The sequence below is a fragment of the Geotrypetes seraphini genome, chromosome 9 (genome assembly GCF_902459505.1).
Source record: "Geotrypetes seraphini chromosome 9, aGeoSer1.1, whole genome shotgun sequence".
Taxonomy (NCBI): Eukaryota; Metazoa; Chordata; class Amphibia; order Gymnophiona; family Dermophiidae; genus Geotrypetes; species Geotrypetes seraphini.
In genome coordinates, this window is record NC_047092.1 from 174620760 (window position 1) to 174643519 (window position 22760).

General features: G+C 43.0%; 1 protein-coding gene across 7 annotated transcripts in view; it reads right to left on the minus strand.

Moving 5' to 3' along the window:
- TBL1XR1 (TBL1X receptor 1) overlaps positions 1-22760 on the minus strand; it is a 226475-nt gene that overhangs the window by 140046 nt on the left and 63669 nt on the right. For all 7 annotated transcript variants that reach the window (XM_033958026.1, XM_033958028.1, XM_033958031.1 and 4 more), the window contains one exon: positions 8506-8608. In XM_033958026.1, the coding sequence (XP_033813917.1) occupies positions 8506-8563 (58 nt within the window). In that variant the 5' untranslated portion in view covers positions 8564-8608. The remainder of the gene's footprint in view (positions 1-8505; positions 8609-22760) is intronic.

Sequence of the window (22760 nt, forward strand, 5' to 3'; positions counted from 1 at the left end):
ATAAATGCTGCTATTCTAGTCACTTACATGCATAACTGAACGGATAAGTATATAAATGAGCAGTTTCCCGCTTAACAGTGTTCTCTTAAGTATGAGCTTAGATGCAATGGCACACATTTTGCAAGTGGGCACTCACATTGGATAGAGCTGGGCGAAGTATGGGTGGGATATATCAGTGACAGGAATAAATGCAAAAGTGGCATTGTGAGAATCAAAAGTGAAGGGGAGAAATATGTAGAAGCTGATAAAGAAAAGGCCAAATTGTTTAACAAATATTTCTGTGTTCAGGGCTGAAGGCTGGGATTGGGACTGCAGAAGACAAATATGAATAGGGATGGAGTAGTGATAGACCCTGATCGATTTTCAGAGGATTCTGTTCGTGAGGAGTTAGATAAGTTAAAGGTAGACAAAGCGATGGGGCCGGATGGTGTACATCCGAGGGTACTAAAGGTACTTAAGGAAGTTCTGGTAGCTCTGCTGACTGATCTTTTCAATGCTTCTCTAGAGTCGAGAGTTGTACCAGAGGACTGGAGGACTGATGTGGTCCCTCTACACAAAAGTGGAAATAAGGAAGAAGTAGGGAAATACAGGCCAGTAAGTGACTTCTGTGGTAAGCAAATTAATGTAATCACAACAGAGAATGGTGAAATTTCTGGAATCCGGTGGATTACAGGACCCAAGGCAACATGAATTCACTAGAGGTAGATCTTGTCAGACAAATCTGATCAATTTCTTTGACTGGGTGACCAGAGAATTGGATACAGAGAGTGCACTAGATGTGGTGTATTTACATTTTAGCAAAGCCTTTCACAGTATTTCACACAGACATCTAATAAATAAACTGAGTGCCCTCGGGATCGGCCCCCAAAGTACCAGGCTGGGTCAGCATCTCCTCAGTTCAGATAGCTAGCAGAGAAGCCAACCAGGGGAGGTGGGTGGGTTGTGAGATTAGCTGCCTGCTGTCCCTGGATAACATCTGTTACAGTAAGTAACTGTGCTTTATCCCAGGACAAGCAGGCAGCCTGTTCTCACATGTGGGTGACCTCCAAGCTAACCAGAATAGGATGGTGGGAGTGTTGGCAATTAAGGAGAATAAATTTTTTTAATACTGCCTGGCCAAAATGGCCATACCGTCTGGAAAAAACATCCAGAAAATAATGAGATGAAAATATGAACCGAGGACCAGGTGGCAGCTTTGCAAATTTCCTCAATAGGAGTGGATCTGAGGAAAGCTACTGAAGCCGCCATGGCTCTGACTTTGTGGGCTGTGACTTGACTCTGTAGATGCAGTCCAGCTTCAGCATAGCAGAAAGAGATACAAGCAGCCATCCAGTTGGAGATGGTTCGCTTAGAAATCAGGAGTCCCAACTTGTTTGGATCGAAGGAGACAAAAAGTTCAGGAGTAGATTGATTTGGTGCGTTCTAAATAGAAGGCCAAAAGCAAGCTTACAGTCCAGGGTATGAAGAGCTGATTCTCCAGGATGAGAATGAGGCCTTGGAAAAAACACTGGAAGTACAATGGATTAAATGAGATGAAATTCTGAAACCACTTTAGGTAAGAATTTAGGATGAGTATGGAGGACCACCTTGTCATGATGGAAAACTGTGAAAGGTGGATCAGCAACTAAAGCTTGCAGCTCACTGACTCTTCGAGCAGATGTGAGGGCAATGAGAAACACCATTTTCCAGGTGAGATATTTCAGATGAGCCATATCCATTGGTTCAAAAGGAGGCTTCATCAAATGAGCAAGAACAACATCAAAATCCCAAACCACTGGAGGCGATTTGAGAAGAGGTTTGACATTGAAAACACCTTTCATAGATATGGAAACCACAGGATGAGCAGAAAGGGGTTTCCCTTCGATAGGCTGATGGAAAGCAACAATTGCACTAAGATGGACTCGAATGGATGTAGACTTAAGTCCAGAGGTAGTTAAGTACAGAAAATAATCCAAGACAGAAGACAAGGAGGTATCTCAAGGCTCCTTGTTATGAGAAATGCACCATGTAGAAAATCTAATCCATTTATGGTATGGTGGTAGCATTGTCTAGTGGCAGGCTTTCTGGAAGCCTCTAAAATGTCTCGAACAGGTTGAGAAAACTGAAGAGGAGTTATGTTGAGAGGTACCAAGCTGTCAAGTGCAGAGACTGCAGGTTGGGATGAAGAAGAGATCCTTGACTCTGTGTAAGCAGAGATGGAAAAACTGGTAGAGCGTATGGCTCCCTGCTGCTGAGCTGAAGTAGAAGGGATAACCAGGGTTGCCTGGGATACCGAGGAGCTATTAGAATCATGGTGGCATGATTGTTCTTGAGCTTGACAAGAGTCTTGAGAATGAGAGGGAATGGAGGGAACGCATACAGGAACAGATTCGTCCATTCCAGAAGGAAAGCATCTGCCTCGAACAGAACTGAGGCAGTTTGTTGTTCTGGGGAGACGCGAAGAGATCTATCTGAGGAGTTCCCCACTGAGAAAACATGTGATGAAGAGGCGAGGAATTGAGTGTCCATTCGTGAGGTTGCAGATGACTCAATTTGTCCGCCAGACAGTTTTTCTCTCCTTGAATATAGACTGCTTTCAGGAAGGATCGCCCAGTCCCACACCCTTTGAGCTTCCTGACAAAGAGGAAGAGATCCTGTTTCTCCCTGCTTGTTGACATAGTACATGACGACTTGATTGTCTGTCCAAACAAGGACTACCTGGTCGTGAAGAAGATGCTGAAAAGCTTTGAGAGCATTGAAGATCGCTCTGAGTTCCAACAGATTGATGTGACACTGACGATCCATGCTGGATCAGTGACCTTGAGTACAGAGACCGTAGAGATGAGCCCCACAAGCGTAGGTCAAGGAATCTGTCGTGAGGACCTCCTGATGAGGGGGTTTCTGAAATAGTAAACCTCTGGAGAGATTGGAAGAGAGCATCCACCAGTGGAGAGACTGTCTCAACGAAGGAGTGACTATAATGTGTTGAGAGAGTGGGTCACAAGCCTGCGCCCACTGAGAGGCCAGGGTCCACTGAGGAATTCTGAGGTGAAGCCTGGCAAAAGGAGTCACGTGAATGGTTGAGGCCATGTGACTGAGTAGTACCATCATGTGTCTCGCTGAGAGTGAAAATAGGGAAGACACTTTGCGGCAAAGCTGAAGGAGAGCATCCAGACGCTATTGAGGAAGGAATGCTCTGAGTTGGACAGTGTCCAGAACAGCTCTGATGAACTGTAGGTTCTGAAAGGGATGAAGGTGGGTTTTGGGAAAGTTGATTTCGAATCCCAAGCTTTGTAGGAACCACGTAGTCCGTTGGGTCACTACGATAACCCCCCGAGATGTTGAATCTATGATGAGCCAGTCGTCAAGGTAGGGGAACACCTGAAGACCATGGTTCTGCAGAGCTGCTGCCACCACCACTAGGCACTTGGTGAACACTCTGGGAGATGATGCCAGGCCGAAGGGTAGCACTCTGTACTGAAAATGCAGAGTCCCCACCCAAAATCTGAGGTATTGACGGGAGGCCAGATGAATTGGGATGCGAGTGTAAGCCTCCTTGAGATCTAGAGAATATAACCAATCATTCTGATCTAGAAGTTGATAAAGGGATGCCAGGGACAACATGCAAAATTTTTCTTTGACCAAAAATTTGTTGAGAGCCCTTGAAATCCAGTATGTGCCGCAGATCGCCCGTCTTCTTCAGAACTAGGAAGAAATGGGAGTAAAACCACCTGCTCTGCTGTTCCAAGGGAACTTCCTCAAGCTTGGAATGCCCTTCCAATTTACTTAAGAGAGGAAAGGGTTTTGGATAAATTTAAGAGCAAACTTAAGGGCTTTCCTTTTAAAGATGCATTCACCATTCAAGGATTAAATGAATTTCCTATGCCTTTAATTCATCCTTAATATTATAATGAATGTCTCTCCCTTTTCCCAATGTGTTATTTACCTTAATCGTTCCTTTTGAATTAAATTGTATTTCTTCTCTAAACTTTCCCTTTGTTTGACCTTGTATGTACTTATTGAATTTTAATATGTTTAATAATAGTTTTGTTAGTCATGTTATGTATTTATTGACATTTTAATATGTTTAGTAATAATTTTGTTAGACATGTTTTTTCCCTCGACTCTGTAATTTTTAACTGTACATCGCTTAGAATTTGGAATAGGCGATTAATCAAATCTTATAATAAACTTGGAAACTTGGATGGCACGGAGACAAAGCAGAGCTTGAGCTTCCTGAAGAAGAAGGGCGGTCTTGGATGGATTGCAAGAATACTCTCTTGGAGGAAGCTCTAGTGGAATCTGAGTGAAATGAAGAGAGTATTCTTTCCTGATTATTGACAGCACCCAGAGGTCGGGTGTAATGTTCTCCCATCGATGGTAAAAATGATGGAGATGATCTCCGATGGGAAGAGGAGAGGACAGAGGCAGAACGATGGAAATTATGCTCTGTTGAGACAGTCAAAAAGGCTGAGAAGCTTTTGGTGCAGCAGAAGTCTGAGGTTTCTGTTGCTTCTTCTGTTGTTGCAGTTTCTTAGGAGGTGCTCGAGTGTAAGGAGCTGACCTCGCAGGATAACGCCTCTGATAGGATGAAGAGGTCGAGAAGGCTTGGAAGGAGCTGGCTTAGGCTTTGGTCTGATGAAGGAAGCAAAAGATTTCTCATGCTCAGACAACTTCTTGGTGGTGGCCTCTATAGATTCATCAAAGAGGTCATTGCCTTCACAAGGAATATTGGCCAGACAATCTTGAATGTTGGGGTCTACATCAATAGTGCTGAGAAAGCAGCGACCCTCGAGGAAAGCTCAAAGGCATCATAAGATGACTGAAGAAGGTGCAACCTGAGTTGTGCCAATGTAGCATTAACTTGCTGGAACTCTAAAAGCCTGTGTTGACCAAGGTCTTTAGAAAAACCAAGGAGTATATCAATAAAATACTTGAAATAAGTAGTAAAGATAAAATTATAATTTTAAACCCTGGAGGCCATCATCGAATTTTGATAAAGACGACGGCCAAACTTATCCATGGTCCTGCTCTCTCTGCCAGGAGGCACAGTAGCACAGACCCTGGAAGGATGACTCCTCCTTAAGGAAAATTCCACAAGAAGGGACTGATGAGATAGTTGGGAATTCTCAAAGCCTTTGCAATGTACAGTTCTATACCTCGATTCCAACTTGCCTGGAACAGCAGGGATGGCATAAGGTTTCATTTGAAAGTTTGAGAAAGAAGTCTGTTAAGGGAAAGTTTGAGAGACTCCGTAGGCAAACTCATTTCCTCTAAATACTCCTTAGAGTACTTAGAACCAGAGTCCAATTTAAGATCCAGGTCCTTAGCCATTTGACGGAGGAAGGAGAAAAAGGACAATTAATCCGCAAGAGGATGGCCTTGAGAGGGACTCGATGACCCCAAGGCGCCTCGAGTGGAAAAGAAAGAATAGGCCTATCTTGAGTACTGATATCCCAGCGAATAAGCAGACTGGGATGAGGCACTGGTTCTGCTATTGATGTCCTGGATCGAGGAGTTGGAGGCCTCGAAGAGCTGGAAGGCCTGGACGAGGAAGGCTTCTCTCTAGAGGGGGGCCTGCGCCTCGATGAGAGCCTCGACCGGCGATGAGATTGCTGCCTGGAAGCAGGTCTCATGCGAGGTCAAGGAGACTTTGCCCTGTACCTCAAAATGGGCAATGCCTTATGTGAGGATATAGGAAGATTCATAGACTCTGTGGTCTAGATCGAGGTATCTTGAAGCACTCCCAAAGATTTGGCTCCTTGTATGGAGTGTGAGGATTCCAGACGAAACACTCGCAAAGACTCAAATCCTTGCATAGAGTGTGAAGATTCCAGACCAGATACTCGCAAAGACTGGACTCCTTGCATAGAGTGTGTAGATTCAGCTTGAGGCACAGGCAAGGACTCGACCTCTTGCGAGACTGCTGAGTGCCCAGGCTGGACTGCAGGAAGCAGAGTCGAGGCAGGACTATATTTGGTCACTAACTGAACAAATTCCCATTCCAAAATGGTCTGGATGGTAGCCTGCAATTGTGGATCTGAGTCTGAAACTGGACCACTTTCTGAGGCTAAAGGCTTTGAGGATGAAGAGGAAGAATGCTTCGACTTGGAGGAATGATGTTTAGGTAGCTTGAGGACCACCGCTGGAATTGTCTGCTGAGGTATCTGACCTGAGGGAAGCTCAGGAGACTTGGCAGATTTACTCGAGGACGTTCCAAATGAGGAAGGTCTAATGAGAGTCGAGATCGAAGTCTTGGAGGCAGGATGACACCACATAGCAGGCCTGACCAAATTGGAGGTCGAGGTCGATGGTGTAGCAGGGGTTTCCATACCGAAAATCTCTGTTTGAACTCGACGACGATTGAGGGCTCAAGGTTGAAGAGTAGCACAGGGAACGTATGGCTCCGGGCAATGGTCAGGCCCCAGACACTGAAGGCACCAGCGGTATGAGTCAGTGAGGAAGATCGCATGCTGACACTGGCTACACTTCTTGAAGCTTGTGGCCGGCTGGGACATAGAAGGAAAAATAGCCGCTGCAAAGTCGAAGCCTGCAGGCTGAGGGTGTGTGACAGGCCCTGCCGTCACTCAACGAAAAAAATTCTTTTTTTTTTTAAAACAAAGACCGAAAGAAAAGTACAGCAACACGGAAATAAAAAAATAAAACACGAGCCACAGTGAGAGAAGGCATGAAGCGAACTAAGTTCAGCGCAGAGTGTCAAAGATGGACTTCTTGGCTCCATGGAAAACTGAGAACTGAGGAGACACGCCCTGTGCTGGGCGGGAAGGCACTCACACATACACGGTGCGGCAGACTAGAAACTTCTGAGTTTCTTCAAGCAAGTCTGCTTGCGAGGCTGTCCGCATCCGGGCTCCGTGGATGAAGTTACCCACATGTGAGAATAGGCTACCTGCTTGTCCTGGGATAAAGGATGTTACCAGTGGTGTGCCTCAAGGTTCTGTTCTTGGGCCTGTTCTTTTTAACATTTTTATAAGTGATATTGCTGAAGGGATGTTAGGTAAGATTTGTCTCTGCGGATGATACCAAAATCTTCAATAGAGCAGACATCCTGGATGGTGTGAACAACATGAAGAAAGACCTAGCGAAGCTTGAAGAATGGTCTGAAATTTGGCAGCTAAAATTTAATGCTAAGAAATACAAGGTCATGCATTTGGGATGCAAAAACTCAAAGAAATAGTACAGTTTAGGGGTGAAAAACTTAAGTGAAAACAGAAGAGCGGGGACTTGGGTGTGATGTGATGATCTTAAGGTGGCCAAACAGGTTGAAAAGGTTACGGCGAAAGCTTGAAGGATGCTAGAGTGCATAGGGAGAGGTATGACCAGTAGGAAAAAGGAGTTATTGATGCCCTCATTTAGAATATTGTGTACAATTATGGAGGCCACACTTTCAAAAAGATATAAAAAGGATGGAGTCGGTCCAGAGGAAGGCTACTAAAATGGTATGTGGTCTTCATCATAAGGTGTATGGGGACAGACTTAAAGATCTCAATATGTATACTTTGGAGGGGAGAGGGAAGATATGATAGAGATGTTTAAATACCTACGTGATGTAAATGTGCATGAGTCGAGTCTCTTTCATTTGAAAGGAAGCTCTGGAATAAGAGGGCATAGGATGAAGTTATGAGGTGATAGGCTCAGGAGTAAATCTAAGGAAATACTTTTTTGCAGAAAGGGTGGTAGATGCGTGAACAGTCTCCCGGTTGAAGTGGTGAAGACAGAGACTGTGTCTGATTTCAAGAAAGCCTGGGATACTCACGTGGGATCTCTTAGAGAGGAAGAGATAATGGTTACTGCGGATGGGCAGAGTGGATGGGCCATAATGGCTTTATCTACCATCATGTTTCTATGTTTATCATGTTTCTACAAAATCTTAGAATCTATATGTAGTCTTTTGCAATCTAGGTACAAGCATTTATACTTGCTCTATTGTGGCATACTGATTAGCTACAGCTATAGCACCCTGAAGTTCTGGGTTCAAACCCTGTACTGCTCCTTGTGACCCTGGGCAAGTCACTTAATTCTCTAGTGCCCCAGGTACATTAGATAGATTGTGAGACCACCAGGACAGATAGGGAAAATGCTTGAAGTACCTGTATGTAAACTGCTTTGAGTGTAGTTGTCTAACTACAAAAAGGCGGTATTCAAGTCCAAATCCCACCCACCCCCTCTATGGCTGGTGTATTTATATATTTTTATATAGGCATATTTTCAACTACTTACACTAGTATTCTATAGAGAAAAGTAGGTATACCCTTTTCTGTATAGAACAGGCTTCAGACATTTTCCCAGCATGTAAATCTAGGAGTCCCCTTACAGAACCACCCTTATAGAGTCCTGTGCAAAAAATTTTATAAACTGTATTGCATGGAAATTGTAGCCATTTAAGTTTAGATATTCACTACTTGCAACTTTTCACAATTTGGCAGAATGCATTTTCATAAACAAGAAAAAACAATTGAGATATCTATTAATATTCAAAATTTAATGTGTCATCTATTAACTCACCCGACTCCTGCAAATATCTATAAACCAGGAAGTTGACCTCATCACTGCTTATACTCATCTTTAGTCTCACTTAAACCATGAGGTCCCAGCAAAGATTATTTCCCTAAAAAGAAAAATATGTTTTGTTTTTTTATCAACATACAGTATTTTAATTTTCAGTTAATTTAGTTTGAAAAATTAAATATACTTTATTCTTTCAAATTCTAGAGATGTGCACAGAAAATTTGTTTGGTTAGTCAGTTTATGAATCATCCACCCATTGTTACTTTCGGATCCCAAATGGTTTTTTCCCAGTTTAGGACTATTTCCTGGAGTAAAAGTCCATAGTCTGTTATTGAGAAAGACATGGTGGAAGCCACTGCTTGCCCTGGATCAGTAGCATGAAATGTTGCTACTCTGAGTTTTTGCCAGGTACTAGTGACCTGGATTGGCTACCATGAGGACAGGCTACTGGGCTTGATGGACCATTGGTATGACCTAGTAAGGCTATTGGAGAAAGTATTATTTTTTCTTTTTTTAATATAACAGTGGGGTTTTCCCATCCAATGAAACTCACTTGAAACTAAATTGAGTAGCAGTCCAGTGGTTAGAGCTGTAGGCTGAGAACAATGGAACCCAAGGTTCAAAACCCACTGATGGTTTACTGCAGAGGTGTTCAGATGTTGGTCTTCAAGGTTCACAACCCAGTCAGGTTTTCAGGATTTCTGCAATAAATATGCATGAGATCTAGCTGCATACAATGGAAACAGTACATGCAAATAGATCTCATATATATTTATTTTTCATTCATTTTTCTATACCGTTCTCCCAAGAGAGCACAGAAGTTTACATGAATTTATTCAGGTACTCAAACATTTTTCCCTGTCTGTCCCAGTGGGCTTACAATCTATCTAATGTACCTGGGGCAATAGGGACATTAAGTGACTTGCCCAGGATCACAGGGAGCAGCATGGGTTTTAACCCACAACCCCAGGATGCTAAGGCTGTAGTTTTAACCACTGTACCAGGTTGCAGACCTCGAGGACCAAATAAATATGACAGCAAAACACCCTTGTTCTATTGATTCAGGTACAAACATTGAATTTACTTATTTATATCCTGCTAATCACTGAAAGCTTTATGCAATATTACAAAACAAAGATTAAAATAAGAACAGTACACATATAAAACTAATTAAAAACGGAAACCACATAATTTTGAAATATAGCTTTAAAATACACACACTCAGAACCAATCCAAGATCTCAGTAAGACTGAACTAAGATCTCTTGGATACAAAGCACAGGCAAATAAAAGTTGTTCTAAAGTTTACTTATGCTGGAAAAAAAAGTGAGCTAAACCCAATTTATTTTTTAAACTTGATGGCAAGAATTTATGACAAACACAAAAGTATTGCAAGACATTAAGTGTGGCACAAAGAGAGGGTTAGGGTTACCATATTTGCTAAGTAAAAAAAAAGGGGGGGTCATCTGACCCCCAAACCCACCTCACCTCACCCCCATCCCATGCACAGTGCCCTGCCCCTGCCTCCCTCTAGTCTCATCCCCACACAGCCTCTCTCTCTCTCTCTCTAGCCTCTACCCAGGCCACCCCAAATTGGATATGGCTTTTCTGAGATTTCCCTGTTCTAGTACCTCCTCCGGCACTGCAATTTCAAAACTTCAGAAAGCCGGCAGCATTAGCAACGTGATCCTTCTGCTGTCAGCCTTACAAAACCATGTTAAAGTTACACAATGGAAAAGGCTGTCTTACCGGAGATCTGAGCATAAATGCCCCCTTTAGGGATCTGACTGTCTGGATGAGAAGCCAGGGGAGTTTTGTGTCCACAGGCTCTAAACCACAAGAGGCCTGTCACTTGGACCCTGAGTGATGCCACTGAAAGGTCTTTGTCAAGACCTGCTTGGATGAAAGCTAGCACCACTTCGATCGGAGCACTAAATGGCTCCATCTTCTCTTTTGTGCACCAGTGTTGAAAAGTCTCCCATGCCTTAGCATAAGCAGAAACTGTCAAAGGCTTCTTGACTCTGAAAAGGATAGCAATGACTACCTCTGAGTATCCTTTGCACTCTAATGTCTTGTGCTCAAGAGCCATGCTGTAAGACCAAAGCGATCCAGATCTTCTAAGACCCTGACATAGAAGATCGGGCAGTACCTGCAGTCTAAGACCCTTGTCCCTCTGAAGATGTACTAGGTCCGCGTACCACGGCCTGCATGGCCAATCCAGAACTATAAAGGACCACTCTCCCTGGATGGTTTGCTATTCTGTGAAGTATATGCCCTGTCATGGACCATGGAAGACACATGTACAAGAGCTTGCTCTTTGGCCAAGGCTGGACAAGGGCATCCAGACCTTCACTTCTGGGCTCGGATCTTCCATTGAAGAAACAGTCCACCTGCTTGCTCCTCGCCATAGGCATCAGATGGAAAGTTGGCCAATCCCATCGAAGAATGATGGACTGGAACGCTGCTGTAGATAATGCCTGATGAGGTAATTATCCACGCCTGCCACATGCGCTACTTTATTAGTGTTACCTAATAAAGTCTTTTCTCTTGAATTTGTTAATTTGATGTGGAGAGCTTATTTGGATATCAGGGATCTTCTTATGAGGGCTGGCTTCCTGCTTACCGAACATGATTTCAGTTTTCCATGTCAATCAGGATGTGTATTTGCCTGACTTTCAGCTGACAGGTTCCAAGTCACAAGATCGCCTATTGAAGAAACTGGGTGCGCGCAGAGTTCTTCTGTGTTACATATTAACATAGTAGATGACGGCAAATAAAGACCCGAATGATCCATCCAGTCTGCTCAACCTGATTCAATCTAAAAATTTGTTTGGGGGGGGGGGTTCTTAGCTATTTCTGGGCAAGAATCCAAACTTCTGCCTGGTACTGTTCTTAGGTTCCAACTTCTGAAGTCTCCGTCAAAGCTCATTCCAGTCCATCTACACTATCCCAGCCATTGAAGCCCTCCTCAACCCATCCTCAACCAAACGGCCACAAGTCTGCCCAGTACTGGCCTTAATTCTTCAATATTTACTATTCTTTTCTGATTCTAGATCCTCTGTGTTCATCCCACGCATTTTTGAACTCCATCACAGTTACATTTTCACCTCAACTTCTTAAGGTACAGGTAACGGGTCTCTAGTGCAATCTCCTCCTGTAGCACCTCTGCAACAATGTCCAGCAGACCCGCTGACTTAAAGAGCCTGCACACTGTCATCTCCTTGATCCAGAGCTACCGCAGCCTTCTATCCACAGGACTCCATCAAAGCTTCTGAACAACCAATATAGAACAGTCACTTTGGGAACAAAGTGGCATGGAGACTAAGCTCCTATCATCCCAGTCCTTATCCAACTGGCTTTATTGGTCTGTTTTTGTCCAGAATACTGTGGGATCTATATGTTTGCGTGAGCGGAAGGTAGTCTTTTGAGTAGACGGAGTGTGTTTGTTACACAATTGATTTCAAATGAGTAGGTGTAGTGATCAGACCAAAGGGAACGGTACCATTTTCCGTTTAAGGTTTGAATTTCTGGGTGTGAGGTCTGTTGGGACATGTATGCTACGATGTCCAGCTGGTGTCCTTTTTCATGTGTAGTTTGAGGATCTAAGATTTTATATGTTAAGGCTTCTAGGTATGCTAGTACGGTTTCAGCATCTTTGCAGGAATTGTTTTCAAGGTGAAGGTTGAGGTCTCCTAGAAGGAGGTTGTAGGTAGTTACTAGGGAGTTTCGATAGATAAATTCTTCAAATATTGGCTATAAAATTGGCTATAAAATTTTCCTCTAATTTTAGTATTATATTATACATTTCCTCTAATTTTAGTATTATATTATACATATTTTAAACAGAAAATACATATATATATATCCATTCAGACTTATTTTTCAAACCACAAAATTTGTCAACCTTCCCCCCTATTTTCATTCATAAAAATAGTTGATTAAAGACTTTGTATACCTCCTACCCATCCCCGGATGTGTATATTATCTAATAACAGACCATAATTATAGAGATTCTACAAAGGACGTCAATGGGCCCCAAATTAATTTAAATTTTTCATTATTCCCTAATATAACAATATATAAATATGAGAAAATGAATGCTAAGTCATAAACTAGCCCACCAGAATGTAAAGTTGAGACGATCCCAGTTTTTGCAATTTTGTGTAATCAATTGTATAGCCGTACTTGTCATAATTAAAAATAGACATCTTTTATGTTTATCTAAGGGATCTTTGATATGTAAAATGGTACCACAAATTATTGTTTCATAAGTTAAAGGAATCTCAGAATTTAAAATATTATTAATATGTCCCCAAATTGATTTCCAAAAAATCAGAATTTTAGGGCAATAAAATAGTAAATGGTCTAATGCTCCTATGTCTAGGTGACAGTGCCAGCATCTATTAGATCTAGAATTATCTAACTTATTCAATCTAACTGGGGTCCAAAAAGAACGATGTAATAAAAAGAACCAAGTTTGTTTCATAGATGCTGATGCTGTCACCTCATCCTCCAGGACCAAATACGTGGCCATCGAGATGCAGAAATATACTGCTTAATCTCAATGCTCCAAATATCTCTAAGAGCATTTTTGGGATTTTTATTCATAAGTTCAGATATTAATTTATACCACTTGGCAACTTGATGTCCTAGCATATCTGCCTGGAAACAGAGGAATTGCAGGCTATAAAATTTTTTTCAATTAAACCACTCAGGGAACCCTTTCTTAATAGCCTGCTTCAGTTGCAACCATTTATAAAATTGAAATTTTGAGATACCAAAAGATTGTTGCAACCATGAAAAATCAAGCAGTTTTCCATTTAAAATAACATCCTCTAATTTTCTTATGCCTACTTGCATCCAATCTTTCCAGGCAATTTTTGACCCGCCTATTTGTATCCTAGAATTTAGCCATAATGATTGACACAAAGACTGTTCTATAGGAATTTCAGTTAATTTATTTATACATCTCAGGGTCTTCCAAGTATCAAAAATAATGTTATTATTCTTAGCATAACTAGGTAGTTTAATGTCTAAATACATGAGACAAACGCATTGGGGACATAATTTTCCATTCCAAAATTAACCACTCTGGATAATGTTCCATGAGGTCAGGAAGGATCCAGTACATACCTTGACACAGAATATAGGCCTGATGATACCTATAGAAATTTGGAAAATTTACCCCTCCCTCCTCAATTGATTTTTATAAAGATACTAAAGCTATTCTAGCAGTTTTGCCCATCCAAATTAATTTGATAAGAATACTATTCAATGTTTCATAAAAAGAGCTTTGAAAATAAATTGGTAACATTCCCATTTGATAACACACCACAGGCAAAATCAACATTTTCACTGTTTGAACTCTCCCCTACCAAGATAAATGTAACGGATTCCATTGCTCACATATTTCTGTAACCTTTGACAATAAAGTTTTCCCATTTATTTTCATTGTTTCTTCTAGTGTTTTATAAATCCATATTCCTAAATATTTGATACCCTCTTCTTTCCAAAGAAAAGGGAACTGATCAAACAATCCTTTTTGAGAATGTATATTAAGCGGAAGTAGTGGGACCGTTGGGAAACAGTGATCATAATATGATCAAGTTCAAGGTTGAGGTAGGAAAACCGAAAGGTAAGAGAACCATAGCGACAGCTTAACTACAGGAAAGGCAACTACGAAGCAATGAGGGAAATGGTAAGTAAGAAACTTAGGAACACTTACAAAAAACGGCATGCCTGGTCTTTTTTTAAGGACACGTTGTGCGAGGCGCAAAATCTGTATATCCCCAGATTCAGAAAGGGGTGCAAAAAGGGTCGAACAAAAGACCCAGCGTGGATAACTAAAATAGTGAAGGAAGCAATAGGCAATAAAAAAATTCATTCAGGAAATGGAAAAAGGACAAAACTGAGGGGAACTGGAAAGAACACAGGAAGTACCAAAAAGAATGTCACCATGTGGTTCGAAAAGCCAAAAGAGTATGAAAAGAGGCTATCCAGGGAAGCACGAAATTTCAAACCGTTCTTTAGATATGTTAAAGGGAAGCAGCCGGCTAGGGAGGAGGTAGGACCACTGGATGACGGAGACAGGAAGGGAGTGGTGAAGGAGGAGAAAGAAGTCGCGGAAAGACTTAACATGTTCTTTTCGTCTGTATTTACAAACGAAGACACAAACAACATATCGGAACCTGACCAATTCTTCAATGGAAATCAAGCAGAAAAATTAACATCCTTGGACGTGAGCATCGAAGATGTGCGCAGGCAGATAGAAAAACTAAAAACTGACAAATCCCCGGGTCCACACAGAATCCATCCAAGGGTTCTGAAGGAATTAAAGGAGGAGATAGCGGAACTAGTGCACCAAATTTGCAACCTATCCCTGAAAACAGGTGATCCCGGAGAATTGGAAGATAGCCAAAGTCACACCCATCTTTAAAAAGGGATCAGGTGGGGACCCGGGAAACTACAGACCGGTGAGTCTGAACTCGGTTCCAGGAAAAATGGCAGAAGCACTGATAAAAGAAAACATCGATGAACATTTTGAAAGAAACGAACGTCTGATAACCAGCCAATGGCTTCTGCAGGGGGAGATCGTGCCTAACTAACTTATTGCACTTCTTCGAAGGAATTAGCAAACGGATGGACAGAGGAGACCCCATAGACATCATATACCTAGATTTCCTGGCAAAGTGCCTCATAAACGTCTACTCCGGAAACTGAAGAGCCGTGGGGTGGAAGGAGACGTATATAGATGGATCAGAAACTGGTTGGCGGATAGGAAACAGAGGGTAGGGGTGAAGGGCCACTACTCGGACTGGAGGAGGGTCACGAGTGGTGTTCCGCAGGGCTCGATGCTCGGGCCGATGCTATTTAATATATTCATAAATGATCTGGAAACAGGGACAAAGTGTGAGATAATAAAATTTGCAGATGACACCAAACTATTTAGTAGAGCTCGGACTAAAGAGGACTGCGAAGAATTGCAAAGGAACTTGAACAAACTAGGGGAATGGGCGACGAGATGGCAGATGAAGTTCAACGTTGAGAAATGTAAAGTATTGCATGTGGGTAGCAGGAACCCGAGGTACAACTATACGATGGGAGGGATGTTACTGAATCAGAAAGGGATTTGTGGGTAATGGTGAACATGACAATGAAGCCAACGGCACAGTGTGCAGCGGCCACTAAGAGAGCGAACAGAATGCTAGGTAAAATCAAGAAGGGCATTACAATCAGAACGAAAGAAGTTATCCTGCCGTTGTATCGGGCGATGGTGCGCCCGCACCTGGAATACTGCGTCCAATATTGGTCGCTGTACCTTAAGAAGGATATAGCGTTACTCGAGAGGGTTCAGAGGAGAGCGACACATCTGATAAAAGGGATGGAAAACCTTTCATACGCGGAGAGATTGGAGAAACTGGGTCTCTATTCCCTGGAGAAGAGGAGACTTAGAGGGGATATGATGGAAAAATTATGTTCTTACCTGTTAATTTTCTTTCCCTTAGACGCAGCAGATGAATTCATAGACCAATGGGATAGCACACATCTATAAGCAGGCGGAGATAGAGAAACTGAATAACAGGTGGTCCTATTGGCTAGCACTCCTCCTGGATCTCCAGTATAGCTCCTTGCCCAAGCATCCATAACCATCAATAGGCAAAGCAGGTAAAAAAACTTCTTTCCCATAACAAATCTCAAAAGGCAATAATACAGAATACAACCCTCAATAATAACAAACTTCGAAAGTTGGAAAAGAAAAAACTGACAGACTATATCCAGAAAGGGTGGGGCTCTGGATTCATCTGCTGCGTCTAAGGGAAAGAAAATTAACAGGTAAGAACATAATTTTTCCTTCCCTAGCAACAGCAGCAGATGAATCCAGAGATCAATGGGATGTAGCAAAGCAATCCTCAATCTGGGTGGGAAGCAAACGCCGCCTCCGCAACAACCAAAGCACTAAACGCATCTACCGCATGCGCCTCCACATCCAACCAGTAATGCTGAGAGAAAGCACTCTCGGAAGACCAAGTAGCTGCGAGACAAAACTCCTCCAAGGAAAAAACCTCTGGACCGAGTCCAAGAAGTAGCCATCGCTCTGGCGGAATGGTCATGAAGTTCTTTCGCCAACCGCTTCCCTGCCATCAAGCAAGCGTAAAGAATGTCCTCCTGGACCCATCGAGCGATGGAGGCTTTGGATGCCGCCATACGTTTGAGGCGTCTCGTGAAGAATACAAAAAGGTGATCTAAACAACTAAAAGCCATTAGAAACCTAGCTCGCTGAGAACGCTACACACTTTCAAAAGTGCAGTGAATAAAAGCACGTCTCCCCATTTCTCCTCCCAGGATGAAGGAAAAGTGAGAGCGACATAAAAGAAAGGATGCCACCTCCTTAGAAAGAAATTGTGGACCGTCCGAATTGACACCCCAGATTTTGTAAATCAGAAATAGGAATCCCTGCCAAACAAAGCCTGCAACTCAGAAAACCACCGAGCTGAAGCCATGGCCACAAGAAACTCTGTGTTCAATGGCACAGCCCTTTAGAGTATCAAAAGACAAGGATGAAATGAAGCCTTCGGTAAACTACGAAGAAGTACCTTAAGACTGTACTCCGGACGGGCCTTCTAAGAGGTATACGAATATACCATACTCCTAGTAGGAACTGAACTACATGAAGCTGAGAAGGAAGTGAAGAGCAATATACCTAGCCCTTGTAACAAGCTAAGAATGGCACTTGAAGCTGAAGGGAATTGAACGCTAAGCCCTCGGCAATATACTTGTGTCAAAAAAGAACTCTGTAAGGGTGCAAATGTGGAGAAGTACCCAAGAAAGGAAAAACCTCCAAAAGGAAGCAGAAGCCACCGATGAAGATCGTTTGCATCGCTTGGACAAGAGAAGAAACAATCTGCTTCGCATAACCCTTACACGTCAACCATGACTTTTCAAAAGCTAGGTCGCAATACCAAAGTAGTACGAATATCCATGTTGATCGGACCCTAGGTGAGCAAATCTTGAGAAACCAGGAAATTCAACAGTCCGGCTGTCAAAAGACTCAACAGAACCGCATAGCAAGGATGGCGCAGCCAATCCATAGATTCTACAAATACTGTGCCCTGAAAGCAAGCTTGAGATGGCAAATCCAAGCCATCATCAGGCAGGGGAAAACACCGAAAAAAAGAAAAAAAGAAAAAAACAGAGGCGAGAAAGAAGCCACGCTGCTACCCTCTCCGACTCCCACTCCCTGTGCCCGCCAAAGAAGCTAGGAAGCTTAGAATTTTGAAACGAGGCCATGAGGTCTAGTTCCAGAAGATCTCACTTCCATAAAAAGAGCTGGAACGCCTGAGCCACAATTCTCAATATCCAGGATGTAGAAGATTTCACTATTACTAACATTTACACTTTCTAGAACATACACGGTGCTGTACACTGTAATATACAATAAATGGGCCATGCTCAGATTTCGCGGAGAGAAAGTTTATCCAAACTCTTTTCCTGACCCATAAAATGATCTGCCAACAGAAGAGGAAGATGAGGGTCCACCCATTGAAGTAGAACCACAACTTTATCTGCCAACTGAGTACATCACCTACTGCCCAGGCTGTAGAGAAATATCCCCATCATAATACTGACTGAAAAGACCTTCAGCGTCATTCTGGAAGAATGGTCTGAAGCTCCAGAAACGGTAGCCCGACCATGCTCCAGAGTAGAAGAATGAACAAGTACTGAGTCGCCTCTTAAGACCAGACTCCTGGAGCTGAGGATGGAAAGCACCGAGCCTCCCAACCCGACAGCCCAGGATGTTTGGTGACCATGAGCTAGTCCAGCAAAGACCGAGGCATGCCTTTGAAAAGAGAAATCTCACTGAGCCACCAAATCATACAGAGCGATGCATGAGAAGCCTACCAAATAATTGGAGCCCTGAGATACCGGGAACCACCGGAACAAAAGCGACCGCTGTAGCGTTATAATGGGAAAGCAAGCCGAAGTTCCCAGTGGAGTCAGCAACATGGATCCTAGAACCTGTACAGAATCCCATACTCTTGGTCATGGTGACCGAAGAAGAATGCAAACCTGAGACTGTGACTCATCGCCCTAGTCTCTGGGAAGAAACACATTTCTCTCCTATATGAATAAAAACATCTCCCCGATATACCTATAAATAGTACGGGAGAAAAGAGCGCTGTGCAAATTTGAAGATTCACGTCCAAAGAACTGAGGAAAAGAAGCCACCCTTTTCGTGTCAGTCAAATGGCCTGACTGGAAGACGTACAAATCAAGCAGTCAGTCAAGAATAAATAAGGTGAATCGCCTGGTAGCGCCAAAACGGTACCACTGCCCACATTTCCTAAAATGTTCGTGAAGCCTTGGGTAGGCGAAATAGCATGTGCCAAAACCAAAAGCGCTGCTCCAAGAGAGGCAAGCAAACCTAGTGCCGATTCGGAGTCCATAGTAAAAATGTAAATATTCTCCCAGTTTTTCTGCAGAAATGTGTAACCTTGAGAAACTAATTCAGAAAAATGGGATCCAGCCTGCCCAATGCCCCCGTCTTGGGCACCATGCAGTAAGTGGAATAACGTCCCTTAGTTCCCGAAGAACTACAAGAACTGCCCTGAGGACCAGTAACACTTAAAAGGGAAACACAAAACATAGAGACTCCAAGAACGAACTGGAAACCTGAGGAGGATGCAAAGTTGCAAGCATCCTGAAAAATGTTCACAGCCCCCTGACCTGACATTATAGCGTCTTCTCCCTCATGAGAAAGCCTGAAGAGTCATTGGAAGAAGTCAAGATCCCCTCAGAATGAAGTGCAGAAGGTCAGGGAACAGCAGGAATAAAACTGTAGGATCTGTAAGAAGAAATAAATTCTCCTAGGAAAAATCAAGTTTCGCAATGTAAAGAGTATACTGGAACCATGAAAACAGTACAAACTCCATGCAACGTAAGCGAAATACGTATGTCCGTTAAAGTGAATACGTACTAGACGCAATCAAGATGCTGCATCTATCGCCCCGTGGAAAGCAACAGCATCCTAACAGGCATCAGACAAAGCTCACATCGCTAATGAGAGCTTCAGGGATGAGGCTAACAGCCACATAGCGCGCGCTCCTCCGCGGGTTTGATAGAATAGGTAACTGGCTCCTGGTTAGAAGGAGCTGCACAGCCCTTCCGTCTGGTTGGGGGTCCTTCTAGCATGTGCCATGAGAAGATGGCGACAGGAGAAACCAGCATGATAAGAATGGAAATCTGAAGTCCAGGCCCTCTCAGAAATAGAGAAAGAGAGTCCTGGCCGCAGGAAGATGCGAAGTGTCATTATGCCCATAGAGACAGCCCGAACTTGGAAACTGTTTGTACTACCTTTAGGCATATATATCCCATGCCACTACTAGACACATGCAGCGCAGCACAGAGGCCCAAATAAGAAGGACAGTTACCAACAGACAAAGGCTCAATCTGCAGGGACCCCAAGAGAGACAATGAGATATCCGTGTGAAATACAGGGCACTATCTTACTGCTGATCTCACTGTGCGGTATGTCGACCCAGTCTGGAGACAAACCGAGACTGGGTGACCTAGCAAGGTCAGAGTCTCTCTGGTAATCCCCTTGAGTGCTAACCCCAGAGTCTGATTAAACTAGCAGCTTCCTTCAAGGGAATACAGCAGGAACATAGCCATAGACATATAAATCTGCCTAAGCTTGTCCCAAAGCTGGTGAAACACGAACAACTTGTCTGAACCGGAAAGGAGAGAAGCCGTGGCATACTCTGACCAAAGTCAGCTGTAAATAAACTACTGGAACGCTGCAGCTCTCCTGCCATTGCCGGAGACCAAAGCGCACGCCTGATTCTCGCTGACACGTGACCGCTACATCAACGGTCCTAGAAACATAGTCGGATTCAAACCCCGCAAAATTTACCCTGTCGCGGCCTGCATAGAAAGAAAATCAGACTTGGGGAATAACCAGAAGAATAGTGCGGTGCTGCCTACAGCACCAGAAAAAGCATGTCCCATCTCAAGCGCGCTGCTATAAACCGGCACCTGCACAATCAGCTGCACATGGCCGTGAAAAACACCGACAAAAGAGAGCCTCAGAATAAACAGGACTACTACTGCTGCACTGAAACCCATCAAGGAGACCAAGTGCGAGCATGAAATCGCACCACTACTGCCGCGCTGTAACCAACAAGGAAACCAAGCGCGTGCATGCAAAGAGCGGGAAAGTCCCAGCTCCCTCAACGGATTTCTAGTCCTAAAACTTAGCTTCAATAAAATATCCATTCCTTAAATGTACGATGATCGAACCCATAGTACTAAGACTCCCAAACAGAACCTGAAGTTCAAACAACAGTTAAAACCAGACATACTCACAAGCTTGTTGTTAGGGCCGGTTGAAGCCAGTTAGAGCTAGTAGTGCAGCAATAACAAGGCAGAATGTAGCAACTGTGGTCTCTCTTTTTTTTTTTTAACCAGAGAAGGGAAAGAAGAAAAAATTGAGACCCAGTCAGACCCTCTAGCAATGGAGGGAGGGTGAGGCAGGGACCTGGGGGGGCCCAGGTGTAATCCCTAAAGCCGGCACCGTTCAGCCGGACATCCCTGTCTCACTGAAGAGAAAACCTCAACAGGAGAAACAGCATTGCCAGCTCACTGAAGAGAAACCTCTACAGGAGAAACAGAATGGCAGTCTCGCTGAAGAGAAACCTCAAGAGGAGAAAATAAAGTTCCAGTCACAGCCAGAATTCAGGAGCTAGTTGAATAACGACCATTTCCTAATGGGAGATAGAGAATACTGGAAATACAGGAGGAGTGCCAGCCAATAGGACCACCTGTTAATCAGTTTCTCTATCTCCGCCTGCTGGTAGATGTGTGCTATCCCATTGGTCTCTGGATTCATCTGCTGCTGTTGCTAGGGAAAGAGATTTACAAGATCATGAACGGCATAGAGAGAGTAGAGAGGGACAGATTCTTCAAACTTTCAAAAAAAAGAACAAGAGAGCATTCGGAAAAGTTGAAAGGGGACAGATTCAAAACAAATGATAGGAAGTTCTTTTTTACCCAACATGTGGTGGACACCTGGAATGCACGTCCAGAGTACAGTACTGGGGTTTAAGAAAGGATTGGACAATTTCCTGCTGGAAAAGGGGATAGAAGGGTATAGATAGAGAATTACTGCACAGGTCCTGGACCTGTTGGGCCGCTGCGTGAGTGGACTGCTGGGCACGATGGACCTCAGGTCTTACCCAGCGGAGGGATTTCTTATGTTCTTATGATTTATTCCAATTTATTTTATATCCTGAAAACTTTCCAAATCTTTCAATCAAGTCCAATAAATGTGGAATAGTAGATTCAGGATCCCTCAAATGAAGCAAAATATCATCTGCATATGCAGAAATTTTGTATTCCCGACCAGAATAAGGAATACCCCAAATCTCCTCCGCTTGTTGAATAGCCAATAATAAAGGTTCCAATACAATATCAAGTAACAGAGGAGATAAGGACATCCCTGCCTGACTCCCCTTTCCAGACGAAAACCATCTGAAAAATAATTATTTATATACAATCTGGCCAAAGGAGAGTTATACAAAGCTTTGATCATTTGTATAAATCCAGAAACCCACTCCGAGTCCAAACCACTCCATTGCTTGGTACATAAAAGTCCATTCTACACGATCAAATGCCTTCTCCACATCCAAAGATACAGAGAAGGTTGGATCCTTCATGGATTTTGTTAATGTCAATATATGAAGAGCCAATCTAGTGTTATACGAGGAATGTCTATGAGCACCAAATCCGGTTAGGTGCATACCTTTAAGGGAGAGCCTTAGCCAAGCGTATGGCCAATAACTTGGCCAAAAGTTTTCCATCTACATTTATTAGAGATATTGGCCTGTAATTTGAAACCAATAAAGGATCTTTATTTGGCTTCGGCAAAACTATAGTCACAGATACTGCCATAGTACCTGAAATGCAGCCCTTATTCAATTGAGCTTGATATAATTTTAATAAATAAGGCATTAATGTGTTTTGTAATGATTTATAAAACTCCACAGTGTATCCATCTCCTCTTGGAGCGGATCCAACTCTAAGAAACTTCAATGCTGCTTGAATCTCCTTCAGTGTAATAGGTACATCAAGAGATCCTTTTATATGCTCTGGAATTTTAGGACCCTCAATTAATTTAAAAAATTCTAAACCATCAAGTTCTTTATTTGAATAAAGCTCAGAAGAGTACAAAGTTTTATAATATTTCAGAAACTGTTT